We start from the raw sequence: 26,843 nt of genomic DNA on the forward strand, positions 1-26,843 counted from the left end.
GCTATCTTTCAAACCCATTGTCTAATTCATCATCAATAAGTCTCCACTGATTGACAATGATTTACACTTCATGTCGGTGCATTTTCACCACCTGTAACAAATCCTTCTGATCATTATATCAATACAACACTTTGCAGAAACCAAAACCTCAACTGGTGGTCTTGTATTGCTCCATATCAAGGTTCCTTATGCTGTTATTGTAACCATTCAAGAGATGATATAAGATGCTATAAATGGTGTTTTATTTTTATTGTTCACATGTCTTCGCATTCTGACGTCTGCTTTTCTTTTCTAATCTCACTTCAGGTGCTCTATTGACAGTGGAGTGACACGAGTGGCATGGTTGAATCGCTCTAGCATACTCTATGCAGGGAAGGATAAGTGGTCGCTAGATCCTCGGGTGGTTATTGTGACTAACAGCCAAACAGAATACAGCATTCAGATAGTGGGTGTGGATGTGTATGACGAAGGACCGTACACATGCTCAGTTCAAACTCACAACCATCCCAGGACATCGCGGGTGCACATAATCGTACAAGGTATGGTCCAGTTGTAGTTGTTTGTGACCGTTTTGTACAACTGACTAGAAAGAACAGCAGCGCATCACGAAAACTTTGAGAAAAGGCAATAGCAATCATCCCATTTAAAAGAGTTTAAAAAAATCTCTCGAAATTGGTTCAGTAATTCAGTGTCTGAATAGGTTTCCTTTTTAAAAAGGATTAAAGTAGCCACAAAAACTTGAATTGTGAACTAATTTTAATAAGTATAATAAAACTGTCATTTCCATGCAAATAATTTTTTCTGCTCTGAGCAAATAAATTCAACCAGTTTTTAATTTTAGTCAGTGAGATGACTATTACCAAACACTATGTGGAACTTTATTTCAGAGGATTGCAATTTTAAATGAAAGAATTGCTAAGTTGTTAAATAACTTTGCAGTTTTGTATCACACCAGCGGGGTGTCAAAAATGTTTGAGGCTAAACCTGATTGGAGATTTTAAGGCTTCTTTTATACATTTGTATAATCATGATTTCTTATTTTTGTAATGAACAGTTTATTTCCTTGAAACTAGCCAATGCACACTAATCAGTGTGCTGATGGACTCTTCCTGCCCTCTTATTGGCTACACTACATCATCCTAAGAAAATATAGGGATGATGCAGGAATGTTCAATGCTGAGTTTTCATCTGGTGTAAAGTTTCAACCATATTTGATGTTCAGTTTTATCTCAGTCAGCGCAGTGGTTGGTGCACTACAGTTGGCCTCAGAAACCCATGTCTCGCAATGGGAAAACTCAGCCAGGACTGCTGTTCCTGATTGCTTTTCAGTTTGGGAAGTACACATTTATTGATGTTGTATAAAGACAGGATCGAGCTGGGCTTTGATACCTGCCACAGTTGAACAGCCAGCTGACTAACATTATCTCAACTCAGACATGAAGACTGGTTATCGAGGTGAGGTCCTGAAGAGCTCTCTAACACTATGCATATGTCTCCCTTTAGGAGAGAAAAGAAGAATATATTTTAAAATTACAACAGTCTATTTAAATATGTTTCTTTATTTTGTACAAGTGACCATGCTTTCTCACAATATGGTCTGAGTACTGCTGTGGTACAAGTTTCACGACACTTGGAGGTACATACATTGGGATCACATGATTTTATATTTGGGTCTTTCAGAGGGAGGTGAGCGTAGAGAGTGGTCACCAATTTCCTTTTTGAGCTTTGAAGTCCCTATTTCCTACATTACAACAGTGACTAAACTTCAAAAGCACTTCATAAACCTTCCATTCCTAGCCCGCTTGAGGCCCTTAAGTGGTCAATTGAGGGCAGCTTAAGGGCCTCATCTTGGGACATGCTGAGATCCCAAAAGCTGCACTACAAATGCACGTCCATCCTTCCTTCCTATTTTTTCCTTTCATTTTTCTTCAGTGTTCTTCCTGATATTTTCTCTTGGCGTAAATTTTAGCTGATGGGAGGAATTCTCCACTGCAGTCCTCATAACGTTACCATGGCTCCAGGACATCGTGTGGATTTTGGATTCTATTGTAGATAGGGAGAATCTGTAGATCAGGTCGAATAAATCGAAAATCTAGATTAGTTCACAGATGACAGTTTAGCTGCATTTTAATAAGATGGTGAGTGTGCTAGTCTGAAAATCGAATAGAAGGCTTTTCCTGTGGCACAAATTGCAATATGTAGGGCAGTTGTTTTGGGAGAATAGTATTAATTAAGAGAATGAAGTATAAATTCACAGATTTACATAATCATACAAATTGTAGTGCAGCTATTCAGCCCATAGTCATACAGCTGCCATCCAGAACAATTTACTCTGCTTCTCTGTTCATTTCTCAAATTATTACATTTAGTCTCACAGATCTAATTTGTAAGCCTAGCCTGGAATATTCTTTAAAGAGGTGAAAGAAAAGTCAGAAGAACCTGATCAGTGGCAGTAATCGGCACTGGATCTAACAGCACCTGACCTTCAGTGTGCTGCTCTGTCACATCCTGACCTGTAATAATAGCCCAGAGGCCCCAATCTGGGTCAGTTGTTCGAACTGAGGTCCCACTTGTTAATGTCATAAAGGCTTTGCTGGAGAAAACTGGAACCCTATGCTAAAAATATTGTCTGGATTAGAGTAGCATATGTGAGTCTTGGTCTCTCCTTAGTTAAACGCTCAGGTCCTGCTCCAAAGGAATTCCCAAGCAGTGGCCAATTACGCCCCATGCCCTGTTAGAATTCATGGAGGGAGGCAGTTTAAATATGATGCAGGCATAAGGCTGGAGTGCCTGAAAGATGGGCAGTTGAGGAACAGGATAGAAGGTGGGAGTGCTGCATAATCGGGCGGGAAACTCTTTCGAGTTACCAACAGTCACAGATTGCAACTTCTTTCGAGTACAATCACAGTTCTTGGTTTTCCGGGAGTGGGACATGAACCCACAACCCTCTAATTCAAAGGCGATGGTGCTATGAACTGAGCCACAGCTGACACATGCAGGGTGGAGAGCTCTCCCTGATTAAGTCCAGGGAAGGTTGAGGTTGGCTTTCCTGCACCTAGACCAATCAAGGTCCTTAAGTGGTCAATTAAGAGCCACTTAAGGGCCTTATTTTGCCACCGCTGATATTCTACCAGCAGCAGGTAGTGGGGAGCCATGCCACATGGGCAAGCCATCAGGTGTACCGTGGAAGGCCAGTTTGCGGCTTGCCATTGAGGGGGGAGGTGGGGGAGTTGCTTATTTTCTTGAGCGTGCTCGTGCCCAACTTGAGCCCCACTGTTGGCCAGGACAGCTCTGTTGGGAAGATGCCTCTCATCTTTTAAATCGCCCCCTCTGCCACCTACATCCCAATCCCTCTACTAGGATCTGTTTGACTGACCCCGGGAAGGCCCTCCCCTACTTCCCTGGGTCCTGGGCCCCCCAGTGATGTTCCTCCTCCCAGGCCTCCTGCAAAACCAGCAGTGGCCACAGCTCTGATTGGCTGGAAGCCCTTGGAGGCAGGATCTTCACCTTGAAGGTTTCAGAAACCCCGATGACAGGCAGGTAAGTGTTTGATTGGATTTAAATCACATCAGGGCTCCCAGAAGGGGTCGGGCCGGGATGCCACTGGCTCTCCAGCCAGTAAACCGGCCCAACGACATGGCCATTAAAGCCAGCCCATCCTCTATAAATGTCATCATGTGGGAACTATGGAGCCTACTGATGATCAGTATTTGTAGTTTTGGCCATGAATGGTACATAAGCAGCATTAACAAAGGCAAGGTCCAAGACTGAAAATATTTTCAGTTATAAATATTAACCAGTACCCTGGAGTGACCACAAGTTTGTAATCTAAAGTGTTTAACTAAGGGGCCTTCAATCACTTTGGTTTTGCCCTCTATTTGGCTTGGTTTGAATCCCTCAGTGAGATTATAGTTCTGAGATCATTGAAAGGTGTCTGGAATTATTTGTGAAGATTTAGAGAGATCTATCTTTAACCAACTAACTAAAATGGCTTTTCTGACACAGACTAGTAAAAATTAATTCATTCATTTTGGGGAGAGATTGGTATTCGCCAGGGGTGGAAGAGAAAAATAAGATATTTATAATCCGCTTAGGCAAATCCTGTATGGTTTTCTGAAGACTTCAGTATATGACATTGAGTGCTATATAAAAATAAATGAAATCAGTATATAATCTGGGTTTCATTTCAAAGCACTGATGGCTGTTGATTTAGACAAATCTTAAGATGGAAAATCTGCTGGCTTGACACGGTGGGTTGCTCATAGCTAACTGGACAGTAATTTTAAAGCCTGCTGTGTTCATAATAAGCTGAAGACTGAAGTCATCATTCAACATTTGCACATTGCTGAGAAAAATTGTACACTTGATTCTAGTTTTTGAATATTGTCTCCAGTTATTCTGCTGCCTCACTTTGATCTCTGGTGGCTTAGGGCATCAAAGACTGCACTTAGTGCTGCACAAGTACTGGCAGAGATGCAGCATTTAGTCAAAATATAAATTATTCCTGCACCAAATATACTGCATTAAACACACAAAGCAGATGGGAGAGAGAGTGCTGGAGTCCGCAGTGCCCATAAAGCAGCTCAGAGAGAGCAGAGAGAATGGTGGAGTCCTCAGTGCCCATAAAGCAGTAAAGAGAGAGCAGAGAGAGTGGCAGAGTACTCAGTGCCCATAAAGCAATTAAGAGACAGAGAGAGTGTGGCGGAAACCTCAAGAGTCCAGAATGCAGCGCGGAGAGGGGAGAGAGTGGTGGAATCCTCAGTGCCTATAAAGCAGCTCAGAGAGGGGCGGGAGTGCAAAGGAGCACTCGGTGCCCATAAAACAGTGAAGAGAGGGCAGAGAGAGTGACAGAGTCCTCAGTGCCCATTTAGCATCTCAGAGAGGGAGAGAGTGGCAGAGGCATCAGTGCCATAAAGCAGCTCGGGGCTCAGTCTACAGACCTGCCATGTTCTGAGAAAAATCAAAGTGTGATGTTACAGGGAAACAGGTAATTGATTGCCCTGTGAGTATTTTTCTTGTTTATCTTTAAAAACACATGGGCAGAAATTTTAGGTTGGCGTGCGGGTGCGCGCCTGACCTGATCGGACGCAAAATCGACGTCAGGCGATCATCCCGACGCCATCCCGCGCTCACGAGATATTTCGGTCGTCAGGCCACACAAGTGTCGGAAGGTCGCCCACTGACAATTAAAGTTGTTAAGGTTCCAATTGTCCCCGATTTTACGTGGTCCGTCCAACCTTACGGTTAGCGGACAGGCGAATCTGCCAGGCGGACTTTGCATTTTGGATGAAACCTCATCCAAGGGCGGGACGAGATTTCCATTATTAAATTTAAAAAAAATACAAATGTGTGGCCAGAATTTTCATCATGTATATGTTCAGGCGACTGATTCTGATGCGCTTTCAAGATTTTAAAATCTTTATTTAATTGTTTTAAAGCCTTCAGGTCCCCCGAGGCAGCTCATAGCCTTCAGGGAGCTTTCATTCAGCGTTTGCGTTTGCCCGTGCCAGCGCTTACGTCAGCGCCCGCCCTCCTCCAGGCCTCACAACAGAGGCCTGAGCATTTCTGCGCGCGCTTCATGCTGGCTGGGCGTTAATTGGTCAACCAGCCTGAAATTGCGGTCGGGGGCCGATTGCAGGCGACGGTTCATTCCCTGGACACTCCCTGGGCCTGTCGATCATGACCTACAAATCCTGCACCCTGTAATTTATTAGTAATTGTAAGGTTTTATTACTAGTAATAAGGTTTACAAACAGTAGTAAAGCTTGGACTGGTCGGGTTGATTAATTAAAAGAAATGAAGACAAAATAAATTGATTAATACATAATAAAGATGGCAGGGCAGGCAATGTGTTGTGGCTACAACATGTTGGGGGCTAATGGATGCCAATGTGATCCATGCCAACCACATCTGCAGTAAGTGTCTGTGGCTCGAGAAGCTTTGGCTCAGAGACATTGAGCTAGAGGCCAAGCTAGACTCTGAGAGGCTTCAAGGAGGGGGAAGTACCTGAATATTTAATTCCAGAAGGGACTCATACCCATTAGATGGGTTACCTGATTTGGTCAGTAGTCAGAGACAGGAGGGTGTGACTGGAAGTGAGGCATGTAGGGACTGAAAAGATGGAAGGGGAGGAGCCTCAGCCATTGCAATTGTTCAATCGATTTGAGCTCCTTGCAGCTTGCATGGATGAGAACAGGGGCTGCAAGGTGGATGAGCGAACATACCATGGCATCATGGTGCCAAGTGACGGGAGTAAAATAGGAAAGTTGTGGTAGTAGAGGAACAGTGTCGTTAGGGGAATAGATATAGTTCTCTGTATCCAAGAGTGAGAGCCCAAAAGGCTGTGTTACCTGCCCGGTTCCAGGGTGCAGGACATCTGCTCTGGGATGGAGAGGAACTTGCTGTGGGAGAGGTAGGATCCAGTTGCTGTTGCCCATGTGGGTACCAATGACATCGATAGGGCTAGGAAAGAGGTTCTGCTTGGGGATTATGAGCAGCTCAGGGCTAAATTTAAAAAGCGGAATCTCAAAGGTAATAACCTCTGATGTTATGGCACAGCCGATGGTAAATGCTGAGCTGCTCAAATCCCAAAGGGACACTTGAAAGAACTGCCACAACTTGTTTTGCAGTTTGTATAAATTTTGAGATGCATGCCTTGAATTCAGTAGTAATAAGACCACCAAGTCTTATAGGTTTTTAGAAAACTAGATTAAACATTTATTAATAGGCTAAATTATTTTTAAATACATATATAGATCTGAAAATTACTATTACTACTAGTAGGGGAGGCGGTGGAACAGTGGTATTGTCACTGGACTGGTATTCCAGAGACCCAGGGTAATGTTCTGGGGACCTGGGTTTGAATCTCACCATGGCAGATGGTGAAATTTGAATTCAATATAAATCTGGAATTAAACGTCTGATGATGACCACAAAACCATTGTCAATTGTTGTAAAAACCCATCTGGTTCACTAATGCCCTTTAAGGAAGGAAATCTGCCGCCCTTACCTGGTCTGGCCTACATGTGACTCCAGACCCCACAGACTCTGAACAAGGGCAACTAGGGTTGGGCAATAAATGCTGGCCTAGCCAGCGACGCCCACAATCCATGAACAAATATAAAAATAGATAACTTCTAAATCCCCTAATTATTTTAACGCTCAGTTACACTTTCGTTAAGGCAACAGTAAGACACACAGATTTTAAAAGACTCAGGCAAAGAAACATGATACCCTGAACAAGTCGAATTCAAAGTGAGTTTACTTAACTTCAGTCCTTTGAAGACAGCAGCTTGAGGCATAGATGAAGGCTTTTCATACTTGTAAGATCTTAAAATGTCTACCCTTAGACATGGCCTTCGCACCATTACACATATTCCCCTTTGAATGCAAATTCCCATTGTTCCACTATGTCTTTGGACTTTATCTATCTGATAATAAAAATCTCTCATAGCACTAAGTTTTACCAGTAATCTTTGGGAAAAATAAACACGCTGGGCTGAATTTTTCCGTCGGTGAAAAGGGGGCGGGGCCCGCTCGCCGACGCGAAAATGATACGGGATGACATCGGGGGGAATCCCCGATGTCATCCCGCCCCATTTAAATCTTCAGGAAGGCGGGGGCCTTCAATTGAGGCCATGGACAGGATAATTAAACAATTAAAGGACCTGCCCGTCCAACCTTAAGGCTGGTGGGCAGGCCAGGAGCCCCAGCGGGCTTCTGAAAAAACATGAAACCTCATCCACCGGCGGGATGAGGTTTCATGTCGGCTTTAAAAAAGTTTATTAAAGTTTTTATGATATTTATTAACCTGTCCCATCTCATGTGACATTGTCACATGAGGGGGACATGTTAATGATTTTTTTATTTTTCTATTTTTAGAGTTTCAAAAACTTTCAGCGATCTCCCTGAGCTATCACTTAGCCTCAGAGATGATGTGCGCTCTTTTGTGCACATGCGCGAAAGAGTGCACTCTCGCACTTGGGGAATCCCCCCCTCGCCCGCACAGGGAGCGCATAGCGCTTCCCATTGAGCGTCACGCTGGGCGGGCCCTTCATTGGCCCGCCCACTTAAAATGGCGGCGGGGCCCGTTTTGGCGGTGGCAATCGGCTGCCTGCCTGCCGGCCCGAGATTGGGTAGGGCCCGCCCGCCCGTTAAGGGCAAAATTCTGCCCAATGTTTCTAAACTTCAGCTGGCTGGGTGACACATTTCACCCCCTCCTTTGAAAACAGTCTAGGCTGGTTTATTTAAAAATGCAAATGTCCTTTTATCTTACATTCTGAACTCCCCCCCCCATCCCCATGTTTACATCAAAGCATTCAGACCGGCTGCCTTTAATCCAATTAAGTATCTCTCTCTCTCTCTCTCTCACTCACTCACTCACTCACTCACTCACATATACACACACACATCCCAATATTATACTATTTTACAATAAATTCCAATAAAATTATGAGAATTATTATATCCTCCTGACACTGGATCGTTACCTGAGCCACAAGTAAATTGGCATAGAGCAAATGAGATTACTGAGATGAATGCATGATTCAAAGACAGATGTGTGAGAAATAGGTTTCAATTCGTGAGGCACTGGCATCAATACTGGGGAACGTTGGAGCTGTACCTTTGGGATGGGCTTCACCTGAACAGTCCTAAGGCCAGTGTTCTGGCAAGTTTGCATAACTAGATGGTCGTGAGGGCTTTAAACTAAATAGTGGGGGTAAGGGGTCATGTGAGAGGAGATGTGGTAAATCAAAGGGGAACACCAAGGTATTAGAGCAGGGTAGTGATTTGGGTAATGATAACCAGAGTCTGGCAGTAAGGGACAGAGCATACAAACTTAAGAGTGCACCAGCAAATAAAGCGAGAGATGCAAAAATGCTAAAAAGATCGTTAAAGGTTCGGACCTGAATGCGTGCATAATTCGTAACAAAGTGGCAGAATTGTTAGTACAGATAGAAATAAATATGTATGACCTGATAGCCATTACAGAGATATAGTTGCAGGGTGACCAAGGCTGGGACCTGAATATTGAGGGGTATGTGATATTATGAAAAGATAGGAAGCTAGGAAAAGGTGGTAGGATAGCTCTGCTAATTAAGGATGTCATTCCTATGGTAGTAAGAGATGATCTTAGCTCAAAAGAGCAAGCTGTAGAATAAGTATACAGGAAGAAATAAATGGGACATGTGAGAAATGTACCACAGTAATCATGGGTGACTTTAATGTATATATAGATTGGATGAATCTGATTGGCTAAAATAACCTGGAAAGTATGTTCATAAAGTGTATTCAGGACACTTTCTTAGAGCAGTACGTTCTAGAGCCAAGCATGGAGCAGGCTATCCTAGACCAGGTAATCAGCAATGAGACAGGATTAATCAATAACCTCATGGTAAAGGAACCTCTAGGTGACAGTGATCATAACAGGAAAGAATTTCACGTTCATTTGAAGGAGAGAAATGTAGGTGTAAGACTAGTGTTTTAGACAGGAATAAAGGTAATTATAAGGGTATGAAAGCAGAGCTAACTAAACTGAATTGGGAAGCTCGGTCAAAAGATAGGGCATTAGAGATGCTGTGGCAGACTTTTAAGGAGATATTTAATAACTCAGCAAAGATTTATCCCGGTGAGAAAGAATGACTCTTCAGCCAAGGATAATGCATCCTTCTCAAATAAGGAAGTTAAGGATTGAAAGAAACTGTAACCTGCAAAGATTAGTGGTAAATCAGAAGATTGGTCAGATCTTAGAAGCCAACAATGAATGACTAAAAAAAGATACTAAGAGCTTCTACAAGTATTTAAATAGACAAAGAGAAACTAACCTTGTTTGTCAAGAGGGTGAGTCTGGGGAATTAATCATGGAAAACAAGGAAATAGCAGAGGCTTTGAACAGATATTTTAAGCCTTTCTCCACTAGAAGATTTAGACAACTTGCCAAAGAAACTTGAAAATGAAGAGGTGAAAGGGAGGGGGGATCTTCAAACAATCAGCATCATGGAAAAGGTACTAGAAAACTATTAGGCCAGCGGATTGGAAAATAGCTAATGCATATTTATCCAACAAAGGAGGGAGACAGAAAGCAAGCCAGTTAGACTGGCATCAGCCACAGGGAAATTGCTAGAATCCATTATGAAGAAGGTTATCGTGGGATATTTAGAAAATCATAATGGGATCAGACAGACTTTGTGAAGGGGAAATTGTATTTAACAAAATTACTAGAGCTCTTTATGGAAGTAGCAAGCAAGGTGGATAAAGGGGAACCTGTCGATGTGGTGAACTTTGATTTCCAAAAGGCATTTGATAAGGTGCCACATCAAAGGTTACTTCAGAAGATAGGAGCACATGGTGTAGGGAGTAACATATTAGCATGGATGAAGGATTGATTTAGTTCCACCAATATTCATTCTATTTTCTTCACAATGCCAGGCTTTGTCAACCTAAGATTCTGCTAAAAACAAAAAACTACTGCGGATGCTGGAAATCCAAAACAAAAACAGAATTACCTGGAAAAACTCAGCAGGTCTGGCAGCATCGTCGGAGAAGAAAAGAGTTGACGTTTCGAGTCCTCATGACCCTTCGGCAGAACTGAGTAAAGTTAGGAGAGGGGTGAAATATAAGCTGGTTTAAGGTTGGGGGGGGGTGTGGGGTGGGGGGAGAGTAGTTGTGGGGGGGGTGGTTGTAGGGACAAGCAAGCAGTGATAGGAGCAGATAATCAAAAGATGTCACAGACAAAAGGAACAAAGAGGTGTTAAAGGTGGTGATATTATCGAAGAAAATGTGCTAATTAAGAATAACTGTAATACTGTCAGTCTTTCCACCCCCCACCCACTAGAGCTGTACCTTGAGTGTCCTGCCATCCATTCTTAATTAGCACATTTTCTTAGATAATATCACCACCTTTTACACCTCTTTGTTCCTTTTGTCTGTGACATCTTTTGATTATCTGCTCCTATCACTGCTTGCTTGTCCCTACAACCACACCCCCCACAACTTCTCTCCCCCCACCACCCCCAACCTTAAACCAGCTTATATTTCACCCCTTTCCTAACTTTACTCAGTTCTGCCGAAGGGTCATGAGGACTTGAAACGTCAACTCTTTTCTTCTCCGCCGATGCTGCCAGACCTGCTGAGTTTTTCCAGGTAATTAAGATTCTGCTAATACCATTTTGATGAAGTTTAGAAAAAATTACAAATTAATGAGGTAATGTTGATTAAACATTTTTTTGAACCTAGTTGAAAATTCTGAGCTCCTATTCAAGATACCATTTACACAACAAACTAGTGCATAATTATTAGTTTCACAAATTGTGAAGGCTTTCAACTGTCTTGGCATCACTTTTAACTGACATAATGAGAAATGTAGCACCTGCTTTTTTTCAGATCATTAAATTAACGTGTACTTGTGAATTCAGAAATCAAACCAATTAAAATCATTCATCCACTCATAAAATCACTTATTCCAACACTGCTGGAAATCTGAAATGAAAACAGAAAATGCTGGAAATAGGCAGCAGGTCTGGCCGCATCTGTGGAGAGAGAAACAGAGTAAACATCGTCTGAAATTTGGGCAGGATTTTCTGGTCCCACCCGTGATGGTTCCGGCCGTGGGCAGGAGTGGAAAATCCCGGCCATTAACTCCGTTTTTCTCTCTACGGATGCTGCCAGATCTGCTGCATATTTCCAGCATTTTCTGTTCTTTATTTAAAGCAAAAGCACTCTTGTAAGGAATCAAAAATGTGTGGCCAGACAACTATAATTATTTTAGCTAATAGGAAGACAAAGGGCGGAATCGTCCGTGCCCGCTGGTGTCGGGCAAGCTCAGCGGCGTGAGCGGGCAATGCGATGAGAATACCAAAAATCGGTTTCACAGCATCGTGAAACCAGTTTGCATTCGTCCGCTCAGACCGTCGATTGCAGGCCGCGTTTCCCGCCATCAGACATTGGGAACCTCACTGTAATACATCTGTATATCATTATAAGGCTAGTCCGCTGGACTCATACCCACTTCGCTGGATCGTCCGCCCATGTTGACGTGATTGCATCCCGACGTGTTTTACAACTGCGCACATGTGGCGTGCACCTGGCGAGCTGCACTTCACTCAGGACTTTAAGGTTTGTTTTCCTACCTTGCTTCGGGCAGCACTCACAGCCATTAGCACCAGGCTTCGCAGGCAGCACTTTCAGAGGGGCTCATGGGCAGGTCTCTACCTACCGGACCAGCCATAAGGCTGGGGTCGCTTTGTACGGCCGCAGGGCTAAGGCGAAGGTGGAGAGGGAGAAGTAGCCTCAGGCAAGGGAAGAGGCTGCAGGGTGAGGCCTGTGCTGAGGAAGGGGTGTATCCCAGGGTTTGTGTGGGGCTGGGGGGGGTCACAAGCTTATCTGTGCAAATGGCCTCAAGATAGTGAGGGCTGAAGAGGCAGTCTCCAGAGCAGATGAGGCTAGATGGAGAAATGAGGGTGTGTGTGAGAGAGTGAGTGGTGATGTCCTTTGAGGTGACAGTGAGTGAGATGCCAAGTGACTATGTGATGGGCTTGAGTGTGTGAGTCTAGAGTGGTGAGATGGTTGCCTTACCCTGGTGGCATGGATGAGATCACTCATCCTCCATCTGCACTGGATGGCCAACCATTTCTGTGCAACATTGGCACTGATTGCCACTGCCATTGCCTAGCAAGCCGGAGTGGTAATGTTGCTACCCTCCCTGCCACCAGAGTGCCAGTGGAGGATATCATGGTGGGCCTCCACAGTGTCCAAAAGGACACTCGAAGGATGTGTCACTAAATATCCTACTTGCCTTTCAGAGCCATGCCTTATTTGCAGCAGTCCTGGGCTGGAAACAGATGTGTGTGCGCACAACTGTACTTTAAATGTGGCACCCGGTGTGGTGAAACAGCGAGGTAATGGCTTGGCAGGTGATTCAGAACCCGCCCGCCATGGAAACGGCGTGTTTCCTGGGAATGCATAATTAATGCGGCGGGTTTGGGCCGACACGGCGTGAGAATCAAAACGTTGCTGTTCCCGCCTGCTACCGCACTCAGTGTGAATCCAGGACGATCCTTCCTAAAGGATTGAAATTCCATAGTGTCAGCTTTTATGAGCACAAGGAACGATCCCAGCACCAGAATGGGTAGGATTGAGGCCTAATCAAAATTTTAGTCATCCACCCACTAAAAAATGGGTCCTACGAATTTATCAGCGGGACCAATGCCTGAGCAAAACATACAATCCATGACAAAAAACATGCCAGAAGCTTACCAATTTCTACCTGTTCTATGATAGAACAAAATGCTGTGCTGTGCTGTGCCTTTTCTCATTTATCCCATTTTTAGCTTCCTACTGATTTCTTTTTTTTTTAACCATAGCCTGTCCCTAGTTTCTCTCTGCCCTCTGACATTCTTTTCATGCGTCCCCAAAGTATTGAAAGTGAGAAGCAATTTGACAATAGTAATTATAGAATGTTAAAGAAAAAATTCCAGGTGTCCTGTGAGAATTAATAGGTCACTCATTACTGCCGACTTATGCAGATACCATTTGAGGTGAAACTTGGCGCTAAGCCTGCCATTCCATGGGATGGTATGGAATCGAATCCCCTAAGCCAACTCAAAAGTGCTGAACAATTTAACCTTGCATTTGAACCTGAAGTACCAGTTTAAGCATAAGTGCCTCTGTATGCTTTCGAGTCAGTGTTAACCAGGGAGATGACGTAATTTGTTAGGAGAGGTGAATATTTCCCACCTTGAAAAGGATTGTTTATGACCTTGATCTGAATCACAGGAGGGATACCTGGAGCTGAGTTTTTTTTTCAGCTTATTTAGTGGAAACAAAAAAATTTTCCCACAAATGTGCAGATTTAGCTATTTATTTTTTTAACCGTCCAAAAAAATTAGGGTAATTAACTTTGGATTATTTATTGTTTTTTTTTAATCCAGAACCAATTTCTTTTTTTGTCTTTAAAAGCAGGCACTTGTCTGACATGCCTTCAAAAATTACACCGATGCAAAAAGAATGATTTATCCTCAAATTTGGTTGTTCGTTTTCAAAGTTTTGGAAAATTGAAATCTGACTGCTAAAACAGCTATGTCAATTTCTGTCTCCATTTCATATCACTGTTTAAATGGAGGCTGTTCTTAAGTTACAAAATGACAGGCAGAAATTCAGGGCTGGATTCTTACGGCTCTGTGGACCGTTAAAAATGGTGGACGGGACCCAGATTTGGAGCTCCCGCCCCAAAATGATTTTGCCAGTAGGAGAAAGGGGATGGAATATGATTCGTACAGGAAGCTCTGCGAAAAGGAAGGAGGACAGCGGGCTCTGCAAAGATGGTCCCACACTACGTGCATTTTACAAGATCACTTCTCTTACCACTGTCTAACCCAGGAGCAGTACCTCAGGTGACTCAGGTTCAACAAGGAGTTGTTTCCAGCACTGTGCCGCAGATGTGAATCTTAAACCTGATGGTCCCTTTAAAATTAGTTGGAAGTTGAAAAATACCTCATTTTGGCTGTTGCAAGGGCCTTCACCTGCAGTGTAGGAGTCATGAATTGATTGTGTAGATGTAAATGCTCTTGAAGGATGGATAAATGTCCAACTGTCTTGATCTGAAGTTTTTGAAATTACCTACGCTTTAAAATAATACAGGCTGCAGCTGTCACTAAGAGCTTAAGAAAAAAGCCTTTGTTGAACTGCTTTGATTGACAGGCATGGGCCAGAAAAAAACCGTAGCATCTGTTTGTGCAGTTTCAACAGAACTCTCTGTTGACATTTTTCCAAGGGACATTATTGTATAATTACGAATGCTTGGCTGACTTTCAAAAGCTACAAATATCTCTGCAAGGGATTCTAAGTTCAAGTTTGACTAGCAGCTTAAAGAGGCGATTCAGTGATTAGTGGATTTGATGTGGTTAGTGAAATAAACATTTTGTTGTTTTTATAAGAGGTTTTAAAACTTTGAATGTGTTTTATCAATGGCAGTTTTTTTAAACTATCAAGTGTGTAGGAGTAAAAGCTGTTTCAGATTGTTAGAAATTTTTTATAATCTCCACATGGCTCCTGAGGTGTGCCGTGATGGATAGTGGGTGAGTGGCTATGGTGGTGGCACAATGGTTATGAGAGGCCATGGGGTGGGGTCATGAATTGCCATTGAGTTGGCATGGAAGGTATGAGGGGCCATGGGCAAGGTGGGGGGTGAGGGGCCATGGGCGAATCCTAGAGGGCCTGACCATTCCGCCTCAGCACTCACCCATCCCCGTGGCTGCCTACACTCTGCTTCTGGGGTTGTCGGGCCTAACTCCATCCCACCCCCCTCTCCCCAGAGTGAAAATTGTGCTTATCAGGGTACATTTCTTTGAAGCAGGTGTGATGAATCAAGAGGTCTTCAGCATCACAGTTGCCAGTCTTCAGCCAATTTGATTCACTCCACATGATATCAAGAAAAGGCTGAAGGCACTGGATACTGCAAAGGCTATGGGCCCTGACAATATCCTGGCAATAGTACTGACATGTGCTCCATAACTTGCCGTGTCCCTGGCCAAGCTGGCCCAGTACAGCTACAACACTGGCATCTACCTGGCTATGTGGAAAATTGCCCAGGTATGTCCTGCACACAAAAACAGGACAAATCTAACCCGGTCAGTTACCGCCCCATCAGTCTATTCTCCATCATCAGTAAAGTGATGGAAGGGGTCATCAATGGTGCTATCAAACTGCAACATCCAGGCTTGGGCTGACAAGTAGCAAGTGACATTCACACCACACAAATGCCAGGCAATGACCATCTCCAGCAAGAGAGAATCTAGCCATCATCCCTTGACATTCAATGGCATTACCATCACTGAATTCCCCACTATCAACATCCTGGGAGTTACCACTGACCAGAAACTGAACTGGACTAGCCATATAAATACTGTGGCTACAAACGTAGGTCAGAGGTTAGGAATCATACAGCGAGGAACTCACCTCCTGACTTGCCAAAGCCTGTCCACAATCTATAAGGCACAAGTCAGGAGTGTGATAGAATACTTTTCACTTGCCTGGATGAGTGCAGCTCCAACAACACTCAAGATGCTCGACACCATCCAGGAGAAACTAGCCTGCTTGTTTGGCACCCTATCCACAAATGTTCACTCCCTCCACCAGCGACGCACAGTAGCAGCAGTGTGTACCATCTACAAGATGCACTGCAGGAACCCACCAAAGCTCCTCAAACACCACCTCGCAAACCCACGACCACTACCACCTAGAAGGACAAGGGCAGCAGATACATGGGAACACCACCACCTGGAAGTTCCCCTCCAACCCACTCACCATTCTGACTTGGAAATATATCACCGTTCCTTCACTGTCGCTGGGTCATAATCTTGGAACTCCCTCCCTAACAGCACTGTGGGTGTACGTACACCACATGGACTGCAGCAGTTCAAGGAGGCAGCTCACCACTACCTTCTCGAGGGCAACTAGGGATGGGCAATAAATGCTGGTCCAGCCAGCGACACCGCGTCCCTTGAATGAATTTTTTTAAATTACCAAACCCAAACTATCCAGCTCAGGAGCCAAAATCCAGCCCTCCCCTATAGGAAAGGGATAGTTAAAAATAATTTCTGTGCCTAGGAAATAGGGCTTCAACTTACAAAACTGCCATTGGGAATCAATGTTTAAACCAAAGCACACTAATTTCAAAATGGTAGAGAATATAAATGTGTGTTTTGGTTCACCAAGGCCTAAGTCTGCTTATGGCAAGGGCTGCCTCACTATGAATCTCATCTAGATGTTGTCCCTCAGTGACATCCTCAATATGGCAGATTCTGCATACGTGCTAATGATGCCCAGCTCTACCTCACCAACATAACTCTCAATCCCTTCACTGTCTCTGTTTTCTCGAAGGATGTGGATATTTCTTTGCAAGGTATGCTTATCAGGAAAGTCATGGAGCTCTTTACTCAAGAAAAGAGAAAGCTGAAGGTTATACTGAGATAACAGTTTTTATGGTTATACAAGAGTCTTAGAGGGTAGGCACAGAGAAGATATTCCATTGTGGGAGGAGACTAGAACTATGAGCCATAAACATAAGGGAGTCAAATAGGGAATTCAGGGCAAACATTTTTTATCCAGAGAGTGGTTAGAATGTGGAACTGAATACCACGAAGAGTCATTGAGGTGAACAGCAATAGATGCATTTAAGAGGAAACTGGATAAACATATGAGTGAGAAAGGAATAGAAGGTTATGTTGACAGGTTAAAAGAAGGAAGGTGGAAGGAGGCTTGTGTGGTCTGTTGCTATGCTGCATGCTCTATCTAAAATTAGCAAAAGAGTTGGACAAAATGTGCAATTGAGGCTAAAAGTATGTCAGATAAAAATTAATGCAGACAATTGTAAAGCACGCTGTATAGAAGTGAAAATTAGGGAATATGCGTACACATTGAATGGTATTGAGATAGCTCAGAACGAAGCTGAAAGAATTTTAGTTGACTCAGCACTAAGCATGTCCAACTAACATAGAACAAAACCAATAAAATGTTAACTATATAGCCAAAACAGTCAAACACAAGTCAGCCAAAATTGTGATCAATATTTATAATGTTCTGATCTAAGTATAGCTTGCAAACTGTATTGTGCTCTGGTCACTGAAACACAGGGAGATGTTCAAATGCTGGAGGCAGTCAGAAAATAGCCGTAAGGCTGATCTCTAGTGTCAAGGCTCTGAGTTAAGAGGTAAGACCAGGAGAACTGAGCTTTATGTCTAAAAAGAAATCTAATTGTACAGAGGGAGATAAGGTTGTTAAGGGAATGAAGAAGCATTATATTGAAGGCTACATGGGGATACAGGTTCAAACCAGTGAAAGGTAAATGTACCACTCAAAACAGGGAATTCTAATTCATGTGAAGGGTAGTCAATAACAAAAACAACTTGCCTTTATATAATGCCTTTCACATAACACATCCCAAGGTACATCACAGAGGCACAAGGAAAATAGGGATCAAACCAAATTGGGTGAGTTTAGATAGAGAGGTCAGTTTAAAGGAGAGTCTTGAAGGAACAGAGAAAGTGGAGGAGTTTAAGTCACAAATTCCAGAGAATAGGACTTAGACAGTTCAAAGCACAGCTGGCAATGGTTGGGTGAAAGGACAAGAGGATGCACAAGACTGGAACCAGAGCTGTACAGTGTGAAAAGAATTGTAGGGCTGAACCATGTTACAACATCTAAAGAGGTATTTAAAGAGCAAGATGAGAATTTTATATTTGAGACCATGGGTGGAATTTTCAATGCCTGCTGGCTTTGGGCATCTTCAGTAATTGTGAGCGGACAATTTGGCAAGAAGGCCAAAAATCGGTTTCACTATGTTGCGAAACCAGTTTGCAATCATCGACTCCGCCCATCAATGGCCAGTGTAGAACATGTCTTGTCAACTGGGACATGCAGAAATCGGGACTTACCACCAGGGCCTTGCTCACATCTGGGACACCTGACCCGACAACAACTGGACCATGGAGGAATGTCCATGGCATACTGGGTCGATTCTTATGGGCATGGCTCTGCTGCAAAGCAGCCAACGGAAGTTGGAATGTCACCGTTGAGGGTCTGCTGAAAACGGATGATGGTCGAGGGGGTAGAGAGGAAGATCCAGATGTGTTTAGGAGAAGAAGATGTACTGGGGGGTGGGAGGGGAAGGTCTAGGACTGACTGGGAGAGGAAGAGGTGCCAGGAGGGTTGTGAGGGAGGGAGGGGGAAAACAAAGGTGTCTGAGAGGGTGAAGTTGGGGGGGGTGGTGAGGTTGGGAGGGGGAAACAAAGATGTCAGGGGTTGAAGTAGGGAGGGGGGAGCAAATGTGTCATGGGGGCTTGGGGGGAGGGACTATGGGGGGAGGAGAGGGTAATGAGGGAGAAGACGACAACTGGGGATGTAGGTGTAAGGGGTAGTGGAAGGAGTGCGGAGAGGGGATGGAGTCCAGCCGGGGGGAGTCTTGTGGGGAAGAAGTTCCAAGGGACGGAAGGAATTCCAAAGGGGGAGGAGTCCAGAGGTGGGGGGGATGTCCAGGTTAACGTGCAAGGGAGGGCTCTGATTGATCCATAACTGCCTCCTGGGGAGCGAACTAAAGGTGGACATGGTACAAGCTAATGGTGAGAAGGACAAGTGCAGAGTGAGGCAGTAGGGTGGGAGTGCGAGAGTTCGACATATTGGTAGAAGGGATGGTGAGGGTGGTTGGTAGAGACTCGGAGGCAGACATGGACCCTGGGGGTGGGAAGGAGGAAGTCTGGGAGGTTAATGTGGATGGAGGTGGGGTTTTTCGGGAAGGAAGGGAATGTGCACATTCACATGGACATCTCCGAAAGAAAAGGGTTGTGGCTGGTAGGTCACGGAGGGGAGGGGTAATGTGATGCCGGGGGTTGACAGTGATGGGCAAAAGGAAATGGGATACTGTGGGAGGGGAGAGGACAGATGCAAAAGAAGAACTGCTGCTCTACCATACTGGCTAAAATCAAAAGTGAAGTGACAGTCGTGGTGGGTGAGGTCAGGTGCTGCATGGGATTACACATCAGTGGGTGGGCGGAGATTGCAGGTCAGCTCAGATAGACAACTGAAAGAGAATCCCAGCAGGCAGCATTGAAAATACTTAGGACATTGAGATGATTGTGATGCAAGAAGGATCCGTGTGCTTGGGACCGTGTTTGCATGAGGCTCCGAAAGGCCCTGCCACACACACATCTACCTCCAGAATCACTCGTGGGCTAGTTGCATGCAGCTGAACTGTTCGTGGGATGGGGGAATTTGCAGTGGAAGGACTCATGAAGCCTGCCAATGAAGCGGAATGACACCATTACATATTATTCAGTGAAAGTGAATGTATTACCAGACAAAATGTGTTCACCCATGCAACCAGGTGTGATCAGAATTTCTTAACTTTTGAAGGCCTTAGACTTCTAGTTGCTACCCTAACATCTGCAGTAGGGGTGGAGACAGTCTGTGCAATGGTTGGCCCTGTTGCCTCTGATGCCTTCGAGATGAGTCCTCTGGAGAGCCGAGGCCTTGGGGGCCCTGGCTTGCTTATTTCCAACTCTTCAATGGAGGAGGAATCCTCTTGTCTGGAGGTGAGGAGATGGATGGAACTGATGGACTGGCTGGCTGAGGATGTCGGGTGCTTGGCAGAGCTCCCTGATGTTAGTTTAAATCTGGCACCAGGTCAAGGGGATCCCCAGATATCCAGCAACGATAATATCAAGTAGGGTAAGCAGGCAATTACACTGAAGTATTCTCACAGACAGCAAAAAAGGAAGTAGAAACTACTGACAAGGTAGAACCTGAAATATCATAAACTAATTAAAAATTGATTTTAAAAATATGTAGGATTTCTTATCATAATGGAGAAATTTGATATTGAACTAATATAAAATTACAGTTTCAGGGACAGTGAGGCTCTTAATTATGAGTTTACTATGCTGTTAAATTCCAATTACACCTTTTCAAGCAGAGATAACATTTTCTGACGGACTTTACAGCAAGATTTGCCCCCTGGGCTTTGGGCCCCTGATGCCAGGGTCAAATGGGGGTCAAAATACTGAGCAGTGGGGGGAACAGTCGCCTAACTGTGATGTTCCCTGAATTGGCCAATTTGTGGCCAGAGGGCAGGCTCGCCATCCAATGAAGGTCGGCAGATGGGCTCTCAAAGCTGGAGGGTGAATCGACCATGCAGCACAGAGGAAGAAGCCGGCTGCCTTTTCAGTGTAAGAGAGGAGCAGCTGAAGATTGGTGCACTCCCTCGACAACTTTTTAAACTTGGAAAGTAAAAATTACCTTCAGCAACTAGGCCATCATTGTGGAGAAGGAAGTCTCCAAAGGGTGGTCTATACCTGTATCTGAAATCATTTAGGCAGGGAGTGTCTCAAAGCTTGCCTGGAGCACTGGTCCTCTGGTCTGCCGCCTGGAGGCTGCATCCAGGCAGCTGGCCTAGTCACTGACGCCTCTCGGGTCCTCGGCCTCTGACAATAGCTCTTAGGTGACCTTTAAAGTACCTTAACTGGCCACCACTGCTTGCGGATGCCCTCTGGAAAACTACAGAGTCGCTGATAGCAACTTTTGAATTTCCGTATTTAACTATGCATTTATGGGCTCTGGAAGTTGTTGTCTGTTTTAGAGAAGCATTGAAGGAGAACGTTGACAGTTTTGCCACCATTACCACCGTGAAGTTATTTCTTCAAAAGTAGTTCTTTGTATTGCTACTTATTTAGGAAAAAATAATATGTATAACATATATCTATTTGCACACATAGATCAATAGCAAATCATAGAAGGAGACTGAAGTGAATCATTATCTAAGACGTTTTTTTTTAAAAGGGTCTCCCATTTACAAGATGCCTTCTTTAAAAGGGTGTATTTGTATCGAAATAATTATGATAAAGAAATGCATTCATTATACTTGCCCCTTTATTGAGGTTCCCCTTCAAGCACTGACATAATTTCCGTAGGCATGTATGAGGTAACAAATTGCTGCTGGGCTGATTAAACACTGAAGCTGCAAGCCACGGCATTTAACTAAAATGCAATAGCTGTTCATTGTCAAAAGCAATTTTTACAAACATTGGTTATTGCGTCCCTATGATGTTTTAGGCATTAGAGATTTAATTTTGCTTAGTTGGAAAGATTGATCAATTTTTGTCCTGGAGGCTTTTTATGACTGCAGTATTGTGTTTGATAATCATTAATTATTACTGAACAACCAGTCACAAGACCCAGTTTCTGCATTGGTTTGTCATTACACCCTAAAATGTAATCATGAATAAGATTACAAAACATATGAAAAACAATTGACTTCTGTCATAAAAAGTAAAAAAAAAATCTTCATTGCAATGGAATCTTCCCCTTCAATACTGGACTTATAATGATTGTTTTTTCACTTTTAAATGTTATGAAAAAATAATAAAGCCAAAGAAGATCAAATAACTCGGCTAACACATGGCTTGAAAGGATCTGTTTCATACCTCTGCTTAGAGGTTTAACTGTTCCTGAAGAGTATCTCTCAATAGTTGGTATATACTAAATATGGATGTTTCTATGGGAATGAACATGCAATATTATTCAAACATAGAAAAAATGTTGGACAGAAAAAAAGACCTACTGGGTCCATTCTGTACCACTGATGATTAGTCATCATAATGTATACATTTCCCACCCTATTCCCACTGTAACTTCTCTGTATTAGTCTCCTACATTGCTCTAATGATGCTCAGTGGAAGCCTGTGGAACAGCAACTCACCTTTTGTTTCGGTATCTTGTAGCCTTTCGGACTCAACATTGAATTCAACAATTTCGGATCATTGTCACTGCTCCTATTTTTTTTTTTCGATAGCAGTTTCTGTTATTGATTCTTCTTTTATCATTCCCTGTCCCACTCCCATTCCTTGCTGAGCACTTCTAACATTTTCGTTATGTCAGATTTCCAGCATCTGCAGTATTTTGGCTTTCTCTGCTGTTTGCAGGTGAAGATTGTACTGTGTTTAAAGAACTGGGAAGCCTGCATCTTAAAGCGAGCAGTCAAACATTTCAAACACTTACAACAATTTAAGTATTACAGATTCATTAATTTAACTACAGTTACAATGCTAAGACTGCAATAATTTCTGTCACCCCCTTGATGGAGCTGCTTGTTGTAGTGTTCAATTTTCACAGACTTAGAAAAATTGAAACCTGTGACTAAGTACCTTGTAAATTCTCGAGCTCTGGAGTCAATAAATGCAAATTACTTTTTGTAAAGGATAATCTTGTTACAGCCAAAAGATTTTCCAGAAAATATCTATATTTCCTCAATCCTTATTGTTAAATTGGCTAGTCCTCTTTAATGACCACTTATCAGTTCCTGAAAACAGTGAAATAGTGGTCATATTACTGGGCTAATAATCTAGAGGACGGGATTAATGATTTGGAGGCTGGAGTTTAAATCCCATCATAGCATATGGGGAATTTAAATTCAGTAAATGAAGTAAATCTGGAATAAAAAGCTAACATCAGTATTGGTAACCATGTAACCAGCAGACTGCTGTATAAAGCCACCCGGTTCACAAATGAAATTTGACGTCCTTGCCTGACCTGGCCTTGATCTGAGGAAAAATATTTTTTTGCAGTGAGTGGTTTGTATCTGGAATGCCGTGCCTGAGGGTGTGATAAAGGTAGATTCAGTTGTGGCTTTCAAAAGAGGATTGGATAATTATCCGATGAGAAAAAAAAAAAGCAGAGGTATTGGGAAGGGACAGGGGAGTAGAGCTAGCGAGTCACTTTTGCAGAGAGTTAACATGGACATGATGGATGAATGGCTTTCTCCTGTGCTGTAACCATTTGTGATTCTATGATATGTGACTCCAGACCACATTCAGTGTGATTGACTCTTAACAACGCTCTGAAACCCACAATGACAAAGTATAATAAAAATAAAATTGGACAAGCCCCTTTGGACCTTTCTAGGCATCGGATTCAACATGACACAGACATACCTAGTCCAGTCAACCCTGAAAAATCCTCTTCACTAAAATCTATGAACTTGTGCCAAAATTGGGAGAGAGGTCCCATACTCACCAAATCATACATAGCGGTCAGTTACCCAGACTCCTCTATTACCATCCCTGATATGTCCTGTCCCACTGACAGGACAGACTCACTGGCGGCACTATACAATCAGGAGGGAGTGGCTCTTGGGAGTCCTCAATATCGACTTTGGCTACCATAAAGTTATATGGTATCGGGTCAAACAGGGATAAGGAAACCTTCTGCTGATCATCATGTGCTGCACTCCCTCAGCTGATTAAATCATACTCCTCCATTTGTACCACTCTTGGAAAAAATACTGAAGCACAGAATGTACTCTAAATGTGGGACTTAAATGTCTATCGTCAAGAGTAGCAGTAGCATTATTACTAACCAAGCTGGCAAATCTTGAAAGACATACCTGCCAGATTAGTCCTGCATCAGTTGCTGAGAGAACCAATAAGAGGGAAAAATCTACTTGACCTTCTCCTCGACAACCTATCACCAGGTGCATCTGTCCATGGCAATGTGGGTAAGAGCGTCCATAGTAAAGATAAAACTCTGTCTTCACACTGAGGACACCCTCCATTGTGTTTTGTGCTGCTACCACCATGCTAAATGGATAGATTCAGAACAGATCGACAACTCTAAACCCTGGACGTCCATGAAGTCCTGTGAGCCATTAGCAGCAGCAGAATCGTATTCCACCACAATCTCTAACTTCATGACCTGACATATCTCTTACTCTACCATTACCATCAAGCCAGGGGACCAATTCTTGTTCAATAAGGAATATAGAAGTGCATGCCAGGAACACTGTTAGGTGTTACTGGCAAACCATTCTCTTAATCTTTTTTGCACCCTCTCTAGAACCAACACATCCTTTCTAAAATGTGTTGCCCAGAATTGGACACAATACTTCAGTTCAGACCAAACTACTGTTTTTGCAAAAACAGTATTTTTTCCTCAGTATTTTTTCCAAGTGGTGGATTGATACAATGGCTTGCAGGCCATTTCAGAGAGCTGTTAAGAGTCAACCATACTAGATGTGATCTGGAGTCACATATGATAGAATCACAAATGGTTCCAGCACAGGAGAAGGCCATTCATCCATCATGTCCATGTTATCTGCAAGAGTGACTCGCTAGCCCTATTCCCCTGCCTCTTCCAAATACCCCTGCATCTTCTTTTCTCATCAGATAATTATCCAATCCTCTTTTGAAAGCCACAACTGAATCTGCCTTTATCACACCCTCAGGCACGGCATTCCAGATACAAACCACTCCAAAAAAAAGAACATTTTTCCTCAGATAAAGGCCAGATCAGGTAAGGACGTCAAATTTCATTTGTGAACCAGGTGGCTTTATGCAGCATTCTGGTGGTTATATGGTTACCAATACTGATGTTGGGTTACTAGGTGTGCCTAACAGTGAGCTGCAAGCTGGTAAAGCTACAACAGAGGGCTACATGAATGGGGAGATAGTAGCCTAGTGGTAATATCAACGGACTAGTTCAAATGGGCTCCAGTCCCACCACAGCAGCTGTGGAATTTAAATGCCATCACTTAAAAAAAAGCAGTTTGGAATTGAAGGCTAGTCTCAGTAATATGAGTATGAAGCTATCATTGGTTGTCTGTTTTCCCATCTGGTTCACTGATTTCCTTTAGGAAAGACCTACATGTGACTCCAGACCCACAGCAATGCAGTCAACTCTTAACTGCTCTCAAGGGCAATTAGGGATGGGCAACAAATGCTGGCTTTTCCAGTGACACCCACATCCCATGAAATAATTAATAAATAAATAAACATGAATGTTGAACAGCAGAAGCAGCATGCTATAGACAGAGCTAAGCAGTCCCACAACCAATGTTGCAGATCAAAGCTCTGCAGTCCTGACGCATCCAGTCATGAATGGTGGTGGACAATTAAATAGGTAAAGGCAGAAGGCAGCTCCTGCACATCCCCATGTCCATCCTCAATTGAAAAAAGTGAAAAATCCTTCAAGATTCTGGACTTTATAACTAGAGACATTTCAGTATAAAAGCAATTAAATTATGATAAACTTGTTTTTTTAAACAGTAGTTTGGTCTGAACTGAAGTATTATGTCCAATTCTGGGCAACATACTTCAGGAAGGATGTGTTGGCTCTAGAGAGGGCACAGAAAAGATTAAGAGAATGGTTTCAGGATGAGGGACTGTCGTTATGTGGATAGATTGAAAAAACTGGGGTTGTTCTGCTTAGAGAAGATTGAGAGGAGATAGGATCAAGGTATTCAAACTCACAAGGAGTCTAGATAGAATAGACATTCAGAAACTGTTCCTATTGGTAGAAGGTCCAGGAACTATAGGACATAGAATTAAGGTAATCAGCAAAAGAACCAACAATGACATGAGAACAATTTGAAAAGGACTGGCTGAAAGGATAGCCAGTTGGCCTCCTTCTGTGTCGTAAACTTCTCTGTGAATAAAAGACAGCTTAGCACTTCCCTTCTTGCACTGTCCCATGGCCACTTAATGCAGATCTTACTTAATGTTGCTTCATCACTGGCCAATCTATCTAAAAGCTGGATCTCAAGTTACCACATGTGGTTAAAAACCTCAAACCCACTACAATTCTTGGCTTGCATCTCCATCTGATCCAAAGTTCCCAAATAATGCAGAAACATAGATAAATGCAAAAATATAAGTGCAGATCCATATTTAGCAACTAGATGCCATTTGAATGTGGTCAGGCAGATTATTATTTGGTTATTTCCCCCTCTATCTCTCAGTAAGATAGGATGTCCGATCCAGTATCCTGGAAAAGAAGGGAGTTTGATTGATAGGGCACTCGAGATATGGAACTCCCAGTACTTTACATGGGGAATTACTTATAACTAGCAGGCCAACTCCCTTTCATTCTACACTTTCCATAAACACTTCCACTTAGAAAAATGTGTATGGAAATCAGATGAAAGGAAGGACACAGCTTTGCAGGATGGTGATAATGCTAAAATATTTTTAGATTAATTAAGTGCACAGACAATTATCCTTTAGATTAATTCAATTAAAAATGATGGAACTCTTGCACAAGGGCATGAATGAGGCACCTATATTGGCTCCTGAATGTGGTGCCTGACAGTTGATGAAGCAGCTATCACATGATTAGAAATTATGTACCAAACTGTTTTATTAGTTCAAGGGTTCATTGCTAAATCCTTTTAGAGAAACACTAATCACTTTATACATAAAGCAGTGGTGATTTAACACAGCGTGCTCCATATTTCACTGCAAATGCTGACTTAATTGCTGCTAAATGAACGAGTCGCTGTTGTGTTTTAAGAGAGATTTTACTCT

The 26,843-nt window shown here is 43.2% G+C and overlaps 1 protein-coding gene across 5 annotated transcripts in view; it reads left to right on the top strand.

Moving 5' to 3' along the window:
• LOC144669280 (opioid-binding protein/cell adhesion molecule-like) overlaps positions 1-26,843 on the top strand; it is a 1,107,986-nt gene that overhangs the window by 481,070 nt on the left and 600,073 nt on the right. For all 5 annotated transcript variants that reach the window (XM_078531641.1, XM_078531615.1, XM_078531632.1 and 2 more), the window contains exon 2: positions 307-539. In XM_078531641.1, coding sequence (XP_078387767.1) covers positions 307-539 — 233 coding nt within the window. The remainder of the gene's footprint in view (positions 1-306; positions 540-26,843) is intronic.

Source organism: Cetorhinus maximus, chromosome 2 (assembly GCF_964194155.1).
Source record: "Cetorhinus maximus chromosome 2, sCetMax3.hap1.1, whole genome shotgun sequence".
In the NCBI taxonomy this organism is placed as follows: domain Eukaryota; kingdom Metazoa; phylum Chordata; class Chondrichthyes; order Lamniformes; family Cetorhinidae; genus Cetorhinus; species Cetorhinus maximus.